Source organism: Mytilus trossulus, chromosome 10 (genome assembly GCF_036588685.1).
Source record: "Mytilus trossulus isolate FHL-02 chromosome 10, PNRI_Mtr1.1.1.hap1, whole genome shotgun sequence".
NCBI classification, from domain to species: domain Eukaryota; kingdom Metazoa; phylum Mollusca; class Bivalvia; order Mytilida; family Mytilidae; genus Mytilus; species Mytilus trossulus.
The window spans coordinates 32171203-32189751 of record NC_086382.1 but is presented as its reverse complement, the minus strand read 5'-3'; the positions used below and the strand labels follow the sequence as shown (position 1 = coordinate 32189751).

Genomic DNA, 18549 nt, shown 5'->3' with positions numbered 1-18549 from the left:
GGGTAAAGTGGTAATATGCACTTCAATGACATTTAAACTTCAAGGATGTTTAATTTTATTTTTTTTTCCACAAACCTTCTTCCATCTCGGGGTGGGGGCCACTTCAAACTTTTTTTGGGTAGGGGTGAGCAGCTGAGACATCAAGTACCCCATCCTTTTCATATATTTTGTTAATCAAAAATATATACCTTGCCATATATTATTTAACAAAAAACAGACCTATAGATATATTTCAATATTTTCACCGCTCCTCATCACGTTCTTGTTAAGAAGCAAAAGAGTCACAATAATATCACCTTCTTTTCCACTAAATTTGTCAAATCTTAAACACTTTTTTCTTATTGTCCATTTTACATCTTTCATTATGAAGATACTTCAATTCCGGGTACTGCTATTTTGCATGTTGCGTGTTGCGGGTTGCGTGTTGCGGGTTGCGTGTTGCGGGTTGCGTGTTGCTTGTTGAATGTTGACTTAAAGGACAAATTAAAATATTTTTTTTTGTACATTAGGGAAGTATTTTCTTTCTTTTTGTTGGTGTTGTTTGATTGCTGTTTCAATGGCGTCACTCAGATTATATAACCCTTCATTACATGATAGATGAATGATGGCTTGGTTTTAAAGAAATTTTTCAATAAATTGTTGTCAAAGCCTATCCCAGCACCCCAACTCCATAGATCATAAGGTGTTTCGAACATCTATTTAGACCTAATATTTCAATAAATCGTTGTCAAAGCCTATCCCAGCACCCCAACTCCATAGATCATAAGGTGTTTCGAACATCTATTTAGACCAATTAGAATTAACTAATTGACCATGGCCATGTCCATCGTCAGGAGCCCAAGCCATTGCATAGAGACACTTATTATAAAAAAAATGTAATTTCTATTAGGGGCTCGACACCTCATGATCTGTTTTATATTTTTCTATACTCTTTATCTACTTAACTTTGTTAATCAATTTAACAAGCCCCTAATAGAAATTACAGTATTTTTATTATAAGTGTCACTATGCAATGGCTTTTTTTAGAAAAAAAAGAGAAAATGGTTGGATATTTATCATGCTTAATTTATTAAATATAGAAATAAAATTTGGTAAAGCTTGCCTGAATGAGACAACTCTCTTCCAGAGACCAAAAGATGAAGAAGTTTACAACTATAGGTCACCATACAGCCGTAAACAATGAGTAAAACCCATACTCAATAGTTAGCTACAAAATAGTTTGTCAACCAATATTCAAACAATATAAGGGAGACAATCCAATGTAAATTTATATAATAAAGGACAGTGATAGCTTAGAGTGTATCCTTGCAATTATTTCAAATGTTCATGGCTTGTTATAAGATGAGATTTAGTAGAAAGGCATCTTTATAGCCCCTTTCAGCACAATGTAGTTTTTACAATGTATCAAGAGGGAGCACCCCTTTTATTGAGAATTTTTAATTTGTTACAAATTCTTCTGAATATGGGTGTTGCAAGTTCAGTTTCTTATATGGAGTCTATGTTCATATGCTAATTTGTACCCAGCTCCTTAAACAATGTACTTATAAACATCTGAAAAACTTAATGTTTATGCATCATTGAATTTTTTATTTTTTTTTAAATTTAAACTTAAAAGCCTTAGGCAAAGTTCTGGATCCCCCACTGAAAGCATATTTAAATGTGTTCTGAAACTGTATCTGTATTCACGCAAAATAAGCTAGCTAAGATACTATATGGTCTAGGTTTTTCTGAAGTCAAAGGATATACAATTATCTGTAATTGTTCACATATTTATGGATTGGTCATATCATGTCTCTATTTTAGATCTACTATCAAAGTGTATAAGAATTGAGAATGCTACTAGTATTTTAAGTGGTTCTACATAACAAGTAGTTATTGTTTGAAGTGTAAAAGTTCAATTTTGAAGTATAAATACTTACTAAAATACCCCACTGAGAACTATTCTTAAATGATATGTACATGACATGCTCTACTGAAAATGTTAGAGGTATATATCTCATAGTAAGTCAAGTGAAATGTCACTGGCCTGGAATTCAATGGTGGCCGAGTGGTCCAATTAGTTACTTCTGTAATCACTCGCCAGTCAACACTGAGGTTGTGAGTTCCAAACCTGCTAGTGTGTGTGCACTTGTGGCTAATGTAAATTGACTAGGATTGTCAGTTTTCCTATTGAAGGTCATGGTTTTCTCCAGGCACTCTGGCTTCCTCCACCAATAAAAAATGACAGCCACGAAACAGCCTAAATGTGGTGCTTAAAAGAGGAGTTAAAACACCAAAAATCAAATCAAATCAACTCATTGATCATCAAACCTATGTAGCTTATTTGGCTCAACTGCAAGACGTAGGTTCAATCCTTAATTGGGACAAACCAATGATTTTGAATTGATATTTGATGCTTTTCTGCAAGCACAAGGCAATTAGGAGCAAGAACATTAAGATAGATGAACTGTAAATTCAGAAATTAGTGCTTGCATTTATTATTGCAATTTTGTCATTTTAGACTATAATGCGATTTTAATTTTTTGCGATATTGAGAAAAATCCTGTTTAATTCATATAAAGCATTTGAAATGCGATTTTAAATTATTGCGATTATAACCTTGTTGCATTTTTGCAATTATAAAAACATCACAATAATTTCTGAACTTACAGTGCTGTGAGCATCACTGAAGAGACATGTATTGTCGAAATGTGCATCTGGTGCAAGAAAATTGGTACCATTACTTTTATTGTAAGAAATAAATGTTAACCTTTACTGTTTCCAGTCAGACCATAACATAGTTACTTTCAGCACCTAAATAGATCAGCTAAGGACTAAGAAGGAATATTGTCTCAATAAAACACTCAAATAAAAGCCAAGGTCAAGTTGTCTCCTTTTTGACAGACATTGTACAACTTACAATGAATTTATAGATCAATAAAGTTTCAGCATCAGAGGAACTAAGTATATTTTTAAAACTTTAAGGTTGATTTATGAACCAAAACTAGAGCATCTAAAGATTCTGATATTCTGGGATTAGACTCCATTAAAAACAGTTGAATATAAACAAATGTCTTACAAATATTCAATAGAACAAGTAAATGTGATCTTAAACATAGTCACTGAAAATAGTTCTTGATCAGTAACTAAACAAGAATGTGTCCAAAGTACATGGATGCCCCACTTGCACTATCATTTTCCATGTTCAATGGACTGTGGGTAAAAAATCTAACTTGGCATTAAAATTAGAAAGATTATACCATACTCACCTGGAACACATGTACTAAGTTTCAAGTTGATTGGACTTCAACTTCATCAAAAACTACCTTGACCAAAAACTTTAACCTGCAACTTTCACTTTCATTTTCTATGTTCAGTGGACCATAAAATTGGGGTCAAAAGTCTAATTTGGCTTTAAAATAAGAAAGATCATATCATAATCAACAAGTGTACTAAGTTTCAAGTTGATTGGACTTCAGCTTCATCAAAAACTACCTTAAACAAAAACTTTAACATGAAGCAGGACGAACGAATGAACAGATGCATGGCAGACAATCGGATGAACAGACAGATGGACGTACAGACCAGAAAACATAATGTCCCTCTACTATTGTATGTGGTATGGTAGGTGGGGCATAAAAACTTATTTTATAGGGTCAGTGAACCATGAATTGAGATCTGTCACAGGTAGAGACATAAGGCATCTATATACAAGCTACATTGTTTCAGTCATTGAACAATGACATAACATCATGAATAGATGGGAACATAGGGCCTCAGCATACAAGCTTTTAAATCATCTGCAATATAATGCTTTAAACAAACAGATATGATGTTACCCTATAACATTTGCTGCAGGCAGGACAAACAATTATTTAGTTGTCAAAGTTTTGATCGATATGGTTGTAGATCTATGCAACTCTTTTCTCATATGCAAAATTTGTGAGTATAATTTAGATGAGGGTGGTAAAGGGTTATTTTCTTGCAACATGGTTTGCCATTTTTATTTCAAGTGCAGCTGTGAAAAAGGTTTACTTTTCACCGTGTTTTGTGAAATCAGTAAAAAGATCAACTGCAAGACATTTTTAATTGTTCATTAATTCCCTCTCTTCACGCCCCTCTTAGATATGTATAGATAACAAACCAATGAGTAAGCATTTAATATTTCTCATGTTTGTAAGAATATTAAATTAAATTGAGAATGGAAATGGGGAATGTGTCACAGAGACAACAACCCGACCATAGAGCAGACAACAGCAGAAGGTCACCAACAGGTTTTCAATGCAGTGAGAAATTCCCTCACCCGGAGGCGTCCTTCAGCTGACCCCTAAACAAATATATATACTAATTCAGTGATAATGAAGGCCATACTTAACTCCAAATTGTACACAAGAAACTAAAAGTTAAAATAATACAAGACTATAACAAAGGCCAGAGGCTCCTGACTTGGGACAGGTGCAAACATACAGCAGGGTCTTTTCTGGTCTTCTGAATTATGTAAAAAGTCATACTGTCAAAATGACTGTGGATTCATTACCTTTTGCAGGTAGTAATTTCATGATATTTAATGTAAACACTAAACTAGAATATATTTTTGTTCCAGGGCCAGCTGAAACACTCCTCAAGATGCGTGAATTTCTCGCTGCATTGAAGACCTATTGGTGACCTTTGGATGTTATCAGCTCTTTGGTTGGGTTGTTGTCTCTTTGACACATTGCCCAATTTTATGTCCTTATCCTCTACAAATTCTGTCATGTGATATCAGAGGAGTTGCACTATGACAAAATCAGGACTAACAGACAGCTAAAGGACTGACAGAAATTCAGACAGGTAAATAAACTCATCATAGATACCAGGATAAAATTTTGTCAGACATGACTTTCGTCTACAAAAGACTCATCAGTGATGCTTAAATCCAAAAAAGTTAAAAAAAGGCCAAATAAAGTATGAAGTTGAAGAGCATTGAGGTAAAGCACATAATACCCTAAGTTGCAAAGGGTATAACAATACTTTATAATAGATTAATTTTGCTGTAAAAAAAATAAACATGTATGGTTTCAATATAAAAAGATATTCATTTTTGACCATTAAATCTTTTTTTTTCACTTTTTAATTAACAATTTAATCATTTAACAGATAATTTATTCATAATAAAAGAAAAGTACTAAACTGATAGACCTATGATTAGACCTATGACAGCAAGACCTATTATAACCACGATCACAAGGCACAACACACGCTTGTCGTATTGTCGTTTGTGTTTTACAGCAACTTCAAGTTGTTTTTCAGCAGTTTGTACATAATCAACACTTTGATTTACATTTGTTTCAATTGTATCTATTTTTGTCCCTTGATCTACTACAAGAAAATGCATTGTTTTGAAAAGTTCGTTCAGTTCTGAAATCTGTCCCTCAAGTTCTTTTAACTCTCTTTCCCGTACTTTGATACTCTGTAGCTGTCGCCTTGCTCTACCAAGTGTTGAAATATAATTTCCAGTGAAGACTTGCTGATTTTGTCCCAACTCTCCAACATCATCATCCTCAATATTCTCGTCCGTTGAACCAGCCACAATAGCTCTCTGTCTTAAACACATTTCTTTGGACTTATCAATTAATTTGCCTTGATTCGTTTTAAATTCAATGACAAGATCCCGTAGCATATTCATAAGCCTCTCAATGTGGTTATTTTGTACTCTTTGCTGCATGTCTGATTCTTTTTTACACGACGTTGTATTAGGTAAATCCTCTATTTCGGCTTTTAATTTTCCGGCTCTAATCAACAAGTTTTTTCCCATTTCTTGCATTCTATGAATTTCTTTATCATCTTTAAAGGGAGAGAAATGCAAGTTTGTTTGGAGTTTATTAATGGCGTCAAGTTCCCGTCGTAAACATTTAAGGTTGTCTTCAATCGTGCGCATCTTTTCTAAAAACTCATTGACAGCAAGTTTTTTAGAATATTTCTTCCCACTCCATTTTCTTTTGAATTTACCTGTTGGTAATTCGGCCAGCTCATCTCCAGAGGATTCCGCCTCTTCTATAAGAACAGCAACATGTTTCTCTTGTAATTCAGCAAGTCTGTCTTTCACCATTTTGATTATTTAAAAAGTTTCCTTGTTTCAAATTTGAAAGAATATTATCACACTAATATAAGTCTGATCACACTAGAATGAGTCTGTTCACATTAAAATGAGTCTGTTCACATTGAAATGAGTCTGTTCACATTAAAATGAGTCTTATTGCACTAAAATGAGTCTTATAGCACTAAAATTATTCGTATCACACTTCAATGAGTCTGATCGCACAAAAATAAGTCTTTTTCCACTAAAACAAGTCTTATTGCACTAAAATGTTTCTGAAAAGACTAAATACTGTCCAAAGATTTTAAAATATTAAAAGATTACATTTTGTAAACAACAAACATTCCAAGAAATATACATTATGGTCGATATAAAAACTTCATTTGCTTGTCATAATATGTCAAAATTGTAACCACTTTCTAAAAATGAGTAAGTAATACATTTTTCTAATGACTACATCCTTTTGTGAATTAATCAATGTAAGTACTTCCTGATGTATTCGATGAGATAATGCAAATCCTGATGTTTATAAACAAGCATTGTTTGTTTCATTTTTATTTCTGTTTATATTATGTTACTAATAGTAATAACATGGGTTTGGACTAAATGAGAAGTTTAAAGATTGATAATGTAAATCAACCCCCCCCCCCCCCCCCCCTTCAAGAAAAAAAATCTTTCAAAAGACTCATACAGGATCTGTCCCCAAAAAAAAGCATTCATTTTTTTTCAGTACAGTTCTTAAACATGTTTTAAAACAGTTTAAACTTTTTTATTGGATTCAAACATTTATATAGATTAGACCGTTGGTTTTCCCGTTTGAATGGTTTTACACTAGTAATTTTGGGCCCTTTATAGCTTGTTGTTCGGTGTGAGCCAAGGCTCAGTGTTGAAGGCCGTACTTCAACCTATAATGGTTTACTTTTTAAATTGTTATTTGGATGAAGAGTTGTCTCATTGGCACTCACACCACATCTTCCTATATCTATGACTAGAATGACTTTCATTGGAAAATCTACAATGAGGTCATTTCTAACAAGTGATCTTTAATGATTTTTTTAATACATATAAACACAAAATAAAATATTTAAAGTTAACCCTTTCCTCAACTTTTTGTGCAATTAAAATATCTTGCTAAATTTAAATTTCTGGTAAAGATAATGAATACAAAAACATATTGATTAAAAATTTCATATATAGCCATTCAGTGTAAGAATACATAAATGAAATCGATAAACAGGAAGTTGCTTAATGTTTTGAGGCAACGCATGTATATTATCAATTTTGACTGCTATAGAATTTGACCTCATTCTTGGTTTCTAAATGAGGACGATTGTTTTCACATAGACAGGAAAGAATCACTTACTTTCACAAATCTATGTTGTGTCATTTGTGCTATTGTTTGTCTGTTTGTCTTTTTCATTTTTAGCCATGGCATTGTCAGTTTGTTTTAGATTTATGAGTTTGACTGTCCCTTTGGTATCTTTCGTCCCTCTTTTTTACTTGTCTTTTTTTGATCAAAATTTATTTTCAAATACATATAACTTGTCTGTTTTTGAATGAGTATAATGTTAAGTGTTCATTTTTTTTATTTACTAAAAATTGATTTATCCATATCCTGCAAAGCAAACTAGTCTTATTTTTTTTAAATTTTAGTTTCTAGTGTTCAATTTGGAGTTAAGTATGGTGTTCATTATCACTGAACTAGTATATAGATTTGTTTGGGGGCCAGCTGAAGGACGCCTCCAGGTGCAGGAATTTCTCGCTGCTTTGAAGACCTGTTGGTGACCTTCTGCTGTTTTTTGTTCTATGGTCTTTGATACATTCCCAATTATATAGCATACCAAGTTGTGTCAGTGTGTGACTGTACCAAGTTGTGTCAGTGTGTCTGTACCAAGTTGTTTCAGTGTGTCTGTACCAAGTTGTGTCAGTGTGTCTGTACCAAGTTGTGTCAGTGTGTCTGTACCAAGTTGTGTCAGTGTGCTGATATGTACTTGGAGAAAACAAAAATGATTACTAAAAAAGTTATCTTGCAGTCATCTGAGAAGTTTATTTTAGTTCATTAACACCAGCTAGTAAGAAGAAAAAAATTGCAGAATAGGACTGCAAGACTTGCCAATATTTATATGGCTAATGCTGATCCACTTTCATTATCAGCACCTCTGTTTAAACAGCGTGGGGGATCGATAACAGTAGAGAACAGAATTTCATATTTACCATAAATCAGTTTTGATGCTTATTTTTTTTAAAGTGCCAGAAATAAACCAATATTGTTTGAGGAATACATCTTGCCAAAAATTGCAAGATTTTAAGCCAAAACAGAGCTGTATAAAAAATCTTTTATATATTCAGGATCTATTATATGGAATAATTAATCTCCCTGCAAAAATCAACCTCAAGTACAAGCACACTCCTAATGACTTAAAAAATTCTTGTTGGAACATTAAAAGAGGCTGTGTTATTGTAATTATATTTATCAAAGTTGTACATATATCGATACAGTTTGTTTTGTTTGGTAAGGAACATGTGTTTATGCTATTTATAGAAAGGTCTGTTTGATTGGATATATTAAGTATGCGGGAAAAAATTTACGCATGGGTGGTTTGATAGTAGTTGAAGTCATTCGAGTCATTGCAGTCAAGTGCTCTAGATGCTTTTTTCCAAATAAATAATTATGAAAATTATTTATTTACAGGTTGATAGTCCAAGAAGAGTCGCAAATATTGATGTTGCAGTCCTAGTTAGAGACAGACAATTTTCATAATTTTCATTGATATAAAATGAATTACGTGTACTTATTACCTGAATAAAATGCACTTGACTTTTGCAAGTGGCTACTCCCATGTGAGAGTTTTGTATTATATTGATAAATGTTTTATGTTCGGTTGAGGTTACGAATTAGAACATAAAGACAAACTAAAGTTAGGGCGTTAAAATGACAAATCTAACATTTTTTTCTTTGTAAAGGGACATAACTCAAGAACCCTGAAAGTAACTAGCATTGGATATAAGTTTCATAACATGCGGTATGTCCCTTATTATCACAAAACTAGTTGTGCAATGGAATGGTCTCTGAAGTTTTTATTATATTTAACAGTTTACAACTTTTACATCCCCACATAACCATTTTTTGGACAAAACCTATGGTATACTGCAAAGGTCTTGTCTTGACAATTATGAATATTTAGTTGAAGAATCGGCGTGTGAACCATTTTTTTAAAATGTTCAATGATTTATTGTTTGAGAGAAAGGTACATAACCTTACATGCTTTAAAAGGTTTGCCATGGCAAAAAACAATATGTATAAGACTGCATAGGTGGACGTTCATTATTTGACCTTGAAGGTGAAAGTTCAAGGACAGGTTCAGGTTCACCTTAATTCCATACCCATCATACTTTAACATATATCCATTTTGATTTTAATTCAAAGTAAAACATGACTGCCAGACAGGTTAAGAACTCATTTACCAGGTAGAAGGCGCACCTGAATCACTGCTCTATTACAGTATCAAGAACTTTCAGAATCATCTTTCTGCAGGGTTTGTAAGAAATAATTAATGTTCTGTAATTTTATTTCTTGTACCACCTAAGGGAGGCTGATCAACTTATAAGATTTTAAATTTTCAAATATTTTGTGCAGTATAAACTTTTTCATCCATTCTGATGATTTGCTCAACATGTGTTGGAAGTGACGATGCCTATTTTTTTGTCATGTGCTGATGGAAGTCACATGACAGATTTAACTAACTACCCTTTCCCTGTTCTGGTCTTTATATCTTAAATTCCTGTAAAGGCTCACCTACAATGTACTATGTAATAAACTGGTTCAGATTGAAAAACACAGTGTCAAGGAAAAAAAAATGACAATACCAACAGAAAGAGCACAAACCTTTTCCTGTCTGAAATAAGTTGAGCAGATCATATAGAGGCATGTCATCATCAATATAAATAACACTTCCCACTGAATTAGAATGTAGAAGAGTTCGGACGGGAGTACAATCCTCTGGATCTAAACATATTAATGTCTTTACTATCAACACTGATATGATGTTAGTTCTCTCATCCTCATAGACTGGTAGTCTAGAATGTGACATGTCTACTATCTGAAAATAAATTTAGAATCATAATAACAAAATATGTATATAAAAGAAGAATGTGTCTGAGAACCTGAATGCTCCCCTCCGCACACTTCCCCTCTCCAAAGTTTTGAACATAGACTTTGAAAGGGGGCCTACAATTAGAGTTTTCAGTTATCAGTAAAATTAAGCATTGTGTATAAGTTTCATAAAACTTGATTGCTAACATTTAACTAATGCAAACCCATTTCAGGTAATACAAATGTACAGATATGCGCACAGAAGTACTGGTTCGTACAGACAAACAAGAGTTAAACTTAATGCCCCCTCAGCTGAATGGTGAAATCATTCTGTATACATTAAGATTTGAAAAATATATATGGTAATGAGGACAGAAATCTTCCTACAATGTATATGAAGGTAAATACAGATGTGCAGCTGGAATGTTCAACTATTATGACACATGAAATGGTGTCCATTTTATCTAGATAATACATCAAAATGTCATATATTTTCTTTTCCCAATTAGATATCTGTTTATAAACTCTGTGAAAAATCTAATTTGTATGAATGGAATCATAATGTTATTCAAAATTAGCTAATGATACTATTCTTCATATGTATAACATCAAACACTACTTATATACCTACATTTTTCATTGTCTTATGATCCATTTGAGAATTAATATCCAGCATGTAAACATCATCCAGTGGCAGCATAGCATCTTTCACTGTCTTATGTTTCATATCTAAAGCACCCTAGAAAAGAACAGTTTGTTAGAATTTTGATTGGAATGAATTTTGGTAGGATATTGATATTCCTAATGATATTATTGATAGGTGCTTAATATGGATACAATCTGAAAGTGTATTAATGAACCCTAATTTTTTAAGACTGACATGCTATTAATTTAACATAAATATGATTTAGAAACCTAGTTTCAAAAGTGATAGTCTACAGTCTGACTGGATACTTTAAGGTGGTACCCAACACTTTCACTAAAATTAATTTGGCTCGTTTAATTTTCATAAAATTGTGTCAAAGTATTTCCTTTGACCCTTTAACAAATATATAAAAATTTCTAAAATTTTGAACCAACCGTTTTGTCAGAAAAATTACACTGGTTACATTGAATATAGCAGTTTGACAAACACTTATTTTGATCATTGCGAAGCTTTATATTCCCTTAAAAACACAACGTAATCAAAACGTTTAGCTGATTTTACAGAGTTATCTCCCTGTAATGTTAGGTACCACCTTAAATTAGAAAGGTCAGCACTGTCAGATCTTTAACTAGAGGCTCTTAAGAGCCTGTGTTTCACCTTGGTCTATGTGCATATTAAACAAAGGAAACAGATGGATTCATGACAAAATGGTGTTTTGTTGATGGTGAAAAGTTTGTAGATCATACTTTACTGATCATTCTTGCTACTTACAATTTTCTCTATCTGTAATGAACTTGGCCGTTAGGTACAGAGGAAAACATTTGTAAAAACTTATCAAAATATACCAAATCAATGAAAATTGTTAAAAATCGACTATAAAGGACAATAACTCCTTGAGGGGTCAACTGACCATTTTGGTCATATTTGATTTATTTGTAGATCTTAATTTGCTCAACATTACTGCTGTTTACAGTTTATCTTCATCTATAATAATATTGAAGATAATAACCAAAAACAGCTAAATTTAAAAAAAAAAATTACCAAATGGGGAGCATCAACCCAACAACCAGTTGTCCAATTCATCTGAAAATTTCAGGGCAGATAGATATTTGCTAGATAAACAAGTAAACGCTTTGTAAGATTTGTTTAAATGCTTTGGTTTCAGAGTTATAAGCCAACATCTACATTTTACCCCAATGTTCTACTTTTAGCCATGGCGGCCATCTTGATTGGTTGGTCGGGTCATCGCACACATTTTTTGAACTAAGTACCCTAATAATGATTGTGGCTAAGTTTGGTTAAATTTGGTCCAGTAGTTTCAGAGGAGAAGGTTTTTGTAAAAGATTACAAAAATTTACCAAAAATTGGTTAAAAATGATTATTAAGGGCAATAATTCCTTTAGGGGTCAACTGACCATTTTTATCATGTTGACTTACTAGAGATCTTACTTAGCTGAACATAATTACTGTTTACAGTTTACCTCTTTCTATAATAATTTTCAAGATAATAACCGAAAACGGACAAAATTTCATTGAAATTACCAATTCAGGGGCAGCAACCCAACAACCCATTATCGCATTCATCTGAAAATTTCGGGCAGATAGATATAGACTTAATGAACAACTTTATCAATGTCTAAATGCTTTGGTTTCAGAGTTATAAGCCAAAATATACATTTACCCCTATGTTTTAAACTAGATACTCCAATGATGATTTTGGCCAAGTTTGGTTGAATTTGGCCCAGTAGTTTCAGAGGAGAATATTTTTGTAAAAGTTAAAGACGAACGACAACGACTGACAATGGACGCCAAGTGATGAGAAAAGCTCACATGGCCCTTTGGGCCAGGTGAGCTAAAAAGAAGGCATGGGGAACACATGTAGTTAGTTAAGGTAGTAAAAAATTATACTTTTATAATGAGGACTTCATCCACTGTTAAACTTTCCTCTCCGTCTGAACCATTTACTAAATTTGGTGATGAACTACTATGTAAATCAACAAGAACTTTTAACTCTGCTCGTCGATAAAATGTTCCATGGTCTGTTCCAAGTAAACAGTCTAACAACTTTGACAATGGCCATGATATTATGCAGAACATACCAATTAACAGGTATACTACTCTGAAATAGGTGAAAAAGTATGTTGAAATATAAAATTACAATACACATAATCAAATAGTATATACCAGATACCGGCAATATGTTCCAATATTGCAAGTGAATAATAATCATTGATTAATTATAGATTCCAATTTCTGGTCATCTCAACTTGATTGATATCCCTGCTTGAGCTAGTACCAATGATAATCAGCTGTTTATCACTATTTTACCTATGATGACATTGTTAATTTTATTTCATTGACAACCAGATGCTCTGCAGGGCACAGCTTTAAGATTTTAGCTTTAATTTTTCATATCACTCCACTGTGCAGAGAAAAGAAATTATCAGTCACAATAAGACCACAGGAAAATTTCGTAAAATAGTGATAGCACATAATAAAGAATTAATTCAATAGACCACTTTCGAGTTCATCCGTCACCGGCAAAAACTCGTCAATTATGCACGCCTTTATGACGTCATTTACCAGATAGAGGGGGTCGCCTGTATCCCTGCACTATTTACGTTCATCAAGCGTCTTAGTGATCGTCTTTGTGCAGGATAAACTAGAAATAATGGTTGCTCTGTAGGTACTTACTGACAATTCCCTAATGCCAGCAGTGTTGATTGTCAATTTTGAGAATTCAATTTGCTGAATAATTCGTACAATATAGAATTATAGTTTTCCAACCACTCGCTCAACATTGGAAGGGAAGTGACGACGCCCCTAAGCGCACAAATGACGGTGATAAAGGCGCGTATAATTGACGAGTTTTTTCCAGTGACGGATGAACTCAAAAGTGGTCTATACTATTAATGTCTCTATAAAGGTATCTGGACTGTCTCCATTCATACTTACGGTGATAAAGCTGCTCCTATTGCCACACCATGTCTTGTACAAACAGCTTGTGGTACAACTCTGAAATAATAAAATACTGTAACTTCAGAAATTATTGCCATGTTTTTGTTATTGCCAAAATGCACCAGGGTTATAAACGCAAGAATCAAAATTCACATTTTGAAATTTTCTATATGAAACAATCAGGATTATTCTTCACTTGAAAGAAATCTTTGCTTCATTCCCTCTCCCCTCCCCCAAAATAAAAGAAACATAACATTTGAATAAGATGTGTTTTTCAAGGTATGTTTTTTATAACCTAAATGAGATATATTCAGATATTAGTTTATATCAACATCAAACATAAACAATGTCCATGTATAGCATGCATAAATTATAAATTTAGGAGCACTCACTTTGTTAAGACTTTTGTCAACAAGTTTCAGTCTTACCCCATTTAGTCTTCTTATTTCTTCATAAGTGTGGGAATTTTTTTTCAACACCATATATATACTTACTCCCCAAATATCAAAACAGCTGTAACAGACACAAGGATTGCTATAACAGGACTGGACACTTTGTCTAGGAAGATTGGCATTGATTCCACGGCAGCTGCATTAGCTAATAATAAGGTCACTAGTAATAAATGGTGTCTCTCAACTAAAGGAAGTATTTTTTGTGCTTGTTTTTTCTCTTTTGGAGATCCACCATCTTTCATAATCTTTAATGTCATCAAATCTAATGATAGAAGTCCCATTGTTAAGCCAGACATTAGTCCTGAAATTAAACAATGTTAAGACTAGGAATTAATTCTATAAAAATAATAAAATTTTACCTAAATCCCAATTTGTCTTTTAGGACAAATAGATTTCAGGTCTGGCAAATGTGACCCTCTCCAGATCCTTGGCACAAATTAATTAATTAAGACAAATACACTGTTCAAGTTTGGATACATATTTACATGGAAAAAATCAATCCCAAAGAAAATCCTCCATTTCAGCTCAACCAGCTCATAATGACAACGCTCAGAAAATATATATATATACACCATAATTCATATAATATAATGCTTTAGAAATGATGAATAAAGGTACTATTGTTATTTATGACTCTGCATTTTAGTCACTTAAATATAAAGTCAACAAGTGAATCATAGGATGCAATTGTTACATAATGCGGATGCAAATTTGTAGGTTTCTCTTTTCTTCTTTCTTTTGTGACAGAAAACCATCAACGTACTGATGTTTACTTTCCGGCGCATGCCTGGTTTTTGTTTTCAAAATAAATTTATATGAATAATTTTTGTCAAAACATAATAACAAATATTTCAAAAGGTTGAGACTGTTTAGGGTGCCAGGTGTCTATTCACCAAAGACACACCAAGGCACACCACCTGGTACCCAACAGCATAAAAGCTATTTTTATTTTTATTTTTATTTATTTTTTTTGGGGGGGGCAAAGATGGAGGGGAATAAAACAATGTTACAAATATCTTTATTGAACAACAAATACAACAAAAAAATATAGGTTTCCAGCACAGGCACTTGTTTACATATCAAAATTCATATCCATCACTAGTCCAAATAATTATGATTTAATAATAATAATATAATAATGATTAAAACACATGTAGCCTTGCAAAAGTCATAAATATTTGGACTAATCCATCACTGTCCATAGCTGTGTAAGAAATGTTTTTGAACATTAGAGAGGTTTTCTTGTTATACCAAACCATTTTTCAATAATCATGATAATTGGCACACTTTTTGTTCATCAGGCATATGGTTACTCAAAATAAACGAACACTAACCAAAACATGATTAAGAGTTATTCAACACAACAACAAAAAACGTTGACAGATTCTCACTTTATTTCGAAACTGATATTTTTTTTTAATAATACCAGAGATATATATGTGTATATATGTCTCTGATAATACACAATCCAAAACATGATTAATATTTATTTAACACAAAAAAAAAGTCTCAATTTATTTGGAGACATTAAAATTTATTCAACACAAAAAAAAAAACTTGTCTTAATTTATTTGAGACAATGACAACAAATTATGCTTAAAGGAATATAATTGCCAAAACTTGTTACAGTCATTAAACACAAAACCAATAAAAAAAATTGGGCGCAAACGTGTAGGGTGCGAACTAGTAGGGTGCGAATGAGACTGGGCACGAACATGAATGGACGCAAACATACCTGGATTTGGCCAATGGAATTATGACATGTACATATTTAAAGGAGTGTAGTTTAGTTTAAACATATTTATTTATAGTGGATTGGGAAACAAGTTTTGCAACTTATATTAATCCCTTTCAACTTTGAGGGTGCGAGTGCTGCCTTGTAGCCGCATTAGCCTAATCTTTTTCGAAATCTACAAGGTGTCTTTAACATGCAAGAGATATATGGTTCTCTCTGAACACTGGTCAGCCATTTATCGTCCCCTTCGGACAGACTATCATCATTTCCTCAAAACCATACTCGCAAATGGTGTCAAAGGAGAGCTCGAAAATTGAGTTCCTGAAATTTTCATCCCGAAAGGGAATCGAACCTATACGATGCACTAACCACTACACCACGGCTCTGCATTGTTTTGCCACCCTAATCAGTGCTGGATATTCTATTTATAGTAAAGATTAACATTAAAACAAGAAATGGTTAATACAAAATACGATTTCTAAGTAGGAGGGGGGGGGGGCTAAACCACACCACCCCCTAAAAAAAGTTTGTTAAGGGGATACTACTGCGAGACTGTCACTTTACTTTCGAATTTCAAGGTAAACGCACCTGCAAACAGTACAAGGGCACAGTAAATGCCCAAATAAATCCAAAACCCTTTGTCTTCATATGTCAACATATTCTCTGCTTTAAAGGTGACATTATGACAGTGAATTGTGTCCTTGTCAATGATTGTACAATTTACGAAAGACATGATAGATGAGATTTTACGTCCTGTAAATTTTTGTTTACATCGATCCGGTAAAAAGTCAAGGATGGATAACTCTAAAACGGCGGGACTTCTACGGTATATCTAAGTACAGAGGAGAAATTTAACTTAATAGTAAACTATAACGTAATGTCCAAATTAAACAATTACAACAGAAACCTTCTGAGAAGGTAGCTTTCCTAGTGCCAATGGAACTTATTGCCAATGCAAACAGTCGCTGTCGCCACAGTCAACACTTTCAGAGAACAGCTCACACCAGCTGTTCTCCACAAATTCATCTAACTCATTATTAGCCTATGTACATAGTTTTAATCACAATTTTGAAATCTTTGCACATTGCATTGAGGATCTATACCAATTTGAAGGGTGGTAGATATCGGTGCTCCACCTTAAGAGCTTTAAATGACCTTAAGGTGGTATGGGTGTCTTTCGCCATCTTGGATTGAAAAAAAAACAGAGAATCTAAGGTCCATATTTTCTATCAAATTAACAAAATTTGATGCAGGAATGCAGATTTTTAATGCGAATTTTCATTTAAAAGAACCAATTTATAAGCATATAACTTATAAATATTAATATTTTTACAAGTGTATATTATTTTTGGTTGTTTTTTTAATATTTTCAAATTTGCAATTTAAGGGGAGGTAACTCTAAAACAGTGCATTTTCTGAAGGACTCTTCATGAAATTTTCCTATTTTGTCTTTTAACCCGAAAAAACGTATGGTGACCCTATCTTTTCTTTTGATATTCTCAAAGCATTGTATGAAAGCAATCTTTTCCTAATTTATTTTACAATTCTATCATTTTGTTTAGTTTCTAATCACAAAATGTTGTTTTTTTTCTGTATAATCCATACAAAATTTGTCATTTTGTCACAACCTGTAGCTTGAGAAAATGCACGGTGACCTATCATTTTTATAATATTTTTGAACATGTTTCAATAGAAACTACATTTTGACAAAGTATGAACAAATTTTATCATTTTTATTTTAGACTCCCATACCACCTTAAATGATGCTTATAATAAGGCAGCAACCATTTGATTTTATCTTATTTTAAATAACTTTAGCATTACATATAGTGGCAGCAGAGGGTTAAATAAACCATTTGTTTTTCTCCGAATTAAAAACAAATTATTTTTTTCTCCAAAAACTGGAAACAAACTTTTTTTCCAAAAAAATCCATTGTTTTACATTGTCATATCGGGGCCTTTTATAGTTGACTATGCTCATTGATGAAGGCTCTAAGGTGACCTATAGCTGTTAATGTCTGTAGCATTTTAGTCTCTTGTGGACAGTTGTCTCATTGGCAATCATACCACATCTTCTTTTTTTTATACTAACCATGAAATATCATTAATTAACATTGATTTTTGAACCATGAAAATGAGATCAAGGTCAGCTGAACCCTGACAGATGGCCATGGGACTAATTTTCATTTAATGAAGACATAATCTTTTGATTACTGTAAAATGAGAAATTATTGCGAGGTTTTTATTATTGCGAATAATGCGACTGAGTTGTAAATGCAATAATTAAAACTCGCATTTTGTAATATTTTAACTGAATTAAGCATGACTTTTCTCAAAATCGTAAAAATTAAAATCGCATTCAAGTGTAAAATGACAAAATCGCAATAATAAATGCACGCAATAATTTCTGAATTTACAGTAGTTTGAGGTCTGAAAATGGCAGTTCTGCCGAATTTTCATAAAGCAAATATGTAAGATTTGGTCAAAATTGAAAAGATCAGAGAAAACATAATAGATCAAAGGAAAATGCAGCCAAAAAAGCATGAACATGTGGGAGTCTCACCTTAAGTGTGTGAGACTTGGCAGCCCTGAAATGGCATTTTAGTAAAT

The 18549-nt window shown here is 32.8% G+C and overlaps 1 protein-coding gene across 3 annotated transcripts in view; it reads right to left on the bottom strand.

The window, feature by feature from the left end:
* Positions 1-16730, bottom strand: part of LOC134687221 (uncharacterized) — a 35012-nt gene extending 18282 nt beyond the window's left edge. For 2 of the 3 annotated variants that reach the window (XM_063547347.1, XM_063547348.1), the window contains exons 1-6: positions 16528-16730; positions 14247-14505; positions 13750-13809; positions 12703-12913; positions 10780-10887; positions 9942-10155 (exon numbers count right to left, since the gene is read on the bottom strand). In XM_063547347.1, the coding sequence (XP_063403417.1) occupies positions 9942-10155; positions 10780-10887; positions 12703-12913; positions 13750-13809; positions 14247-14505; positions 16528-16672 (997 nt within the window). In that variant the 5' untranslated portion in view covers positions 16673-16730. Of the gene's footprint in view, positions 1-9941; positions 10156-10779; positions 10888-12702; positions 12914-13749; positions 13810-14246; positions 14506-14689; positions 14824-16527 lie in introns of those variants that run through there. The other variant, XM_063547349.1, reaches the window with a different exon arrangement.
* Positions 16731-18549: the final 1819 nt, after the last annotated feature.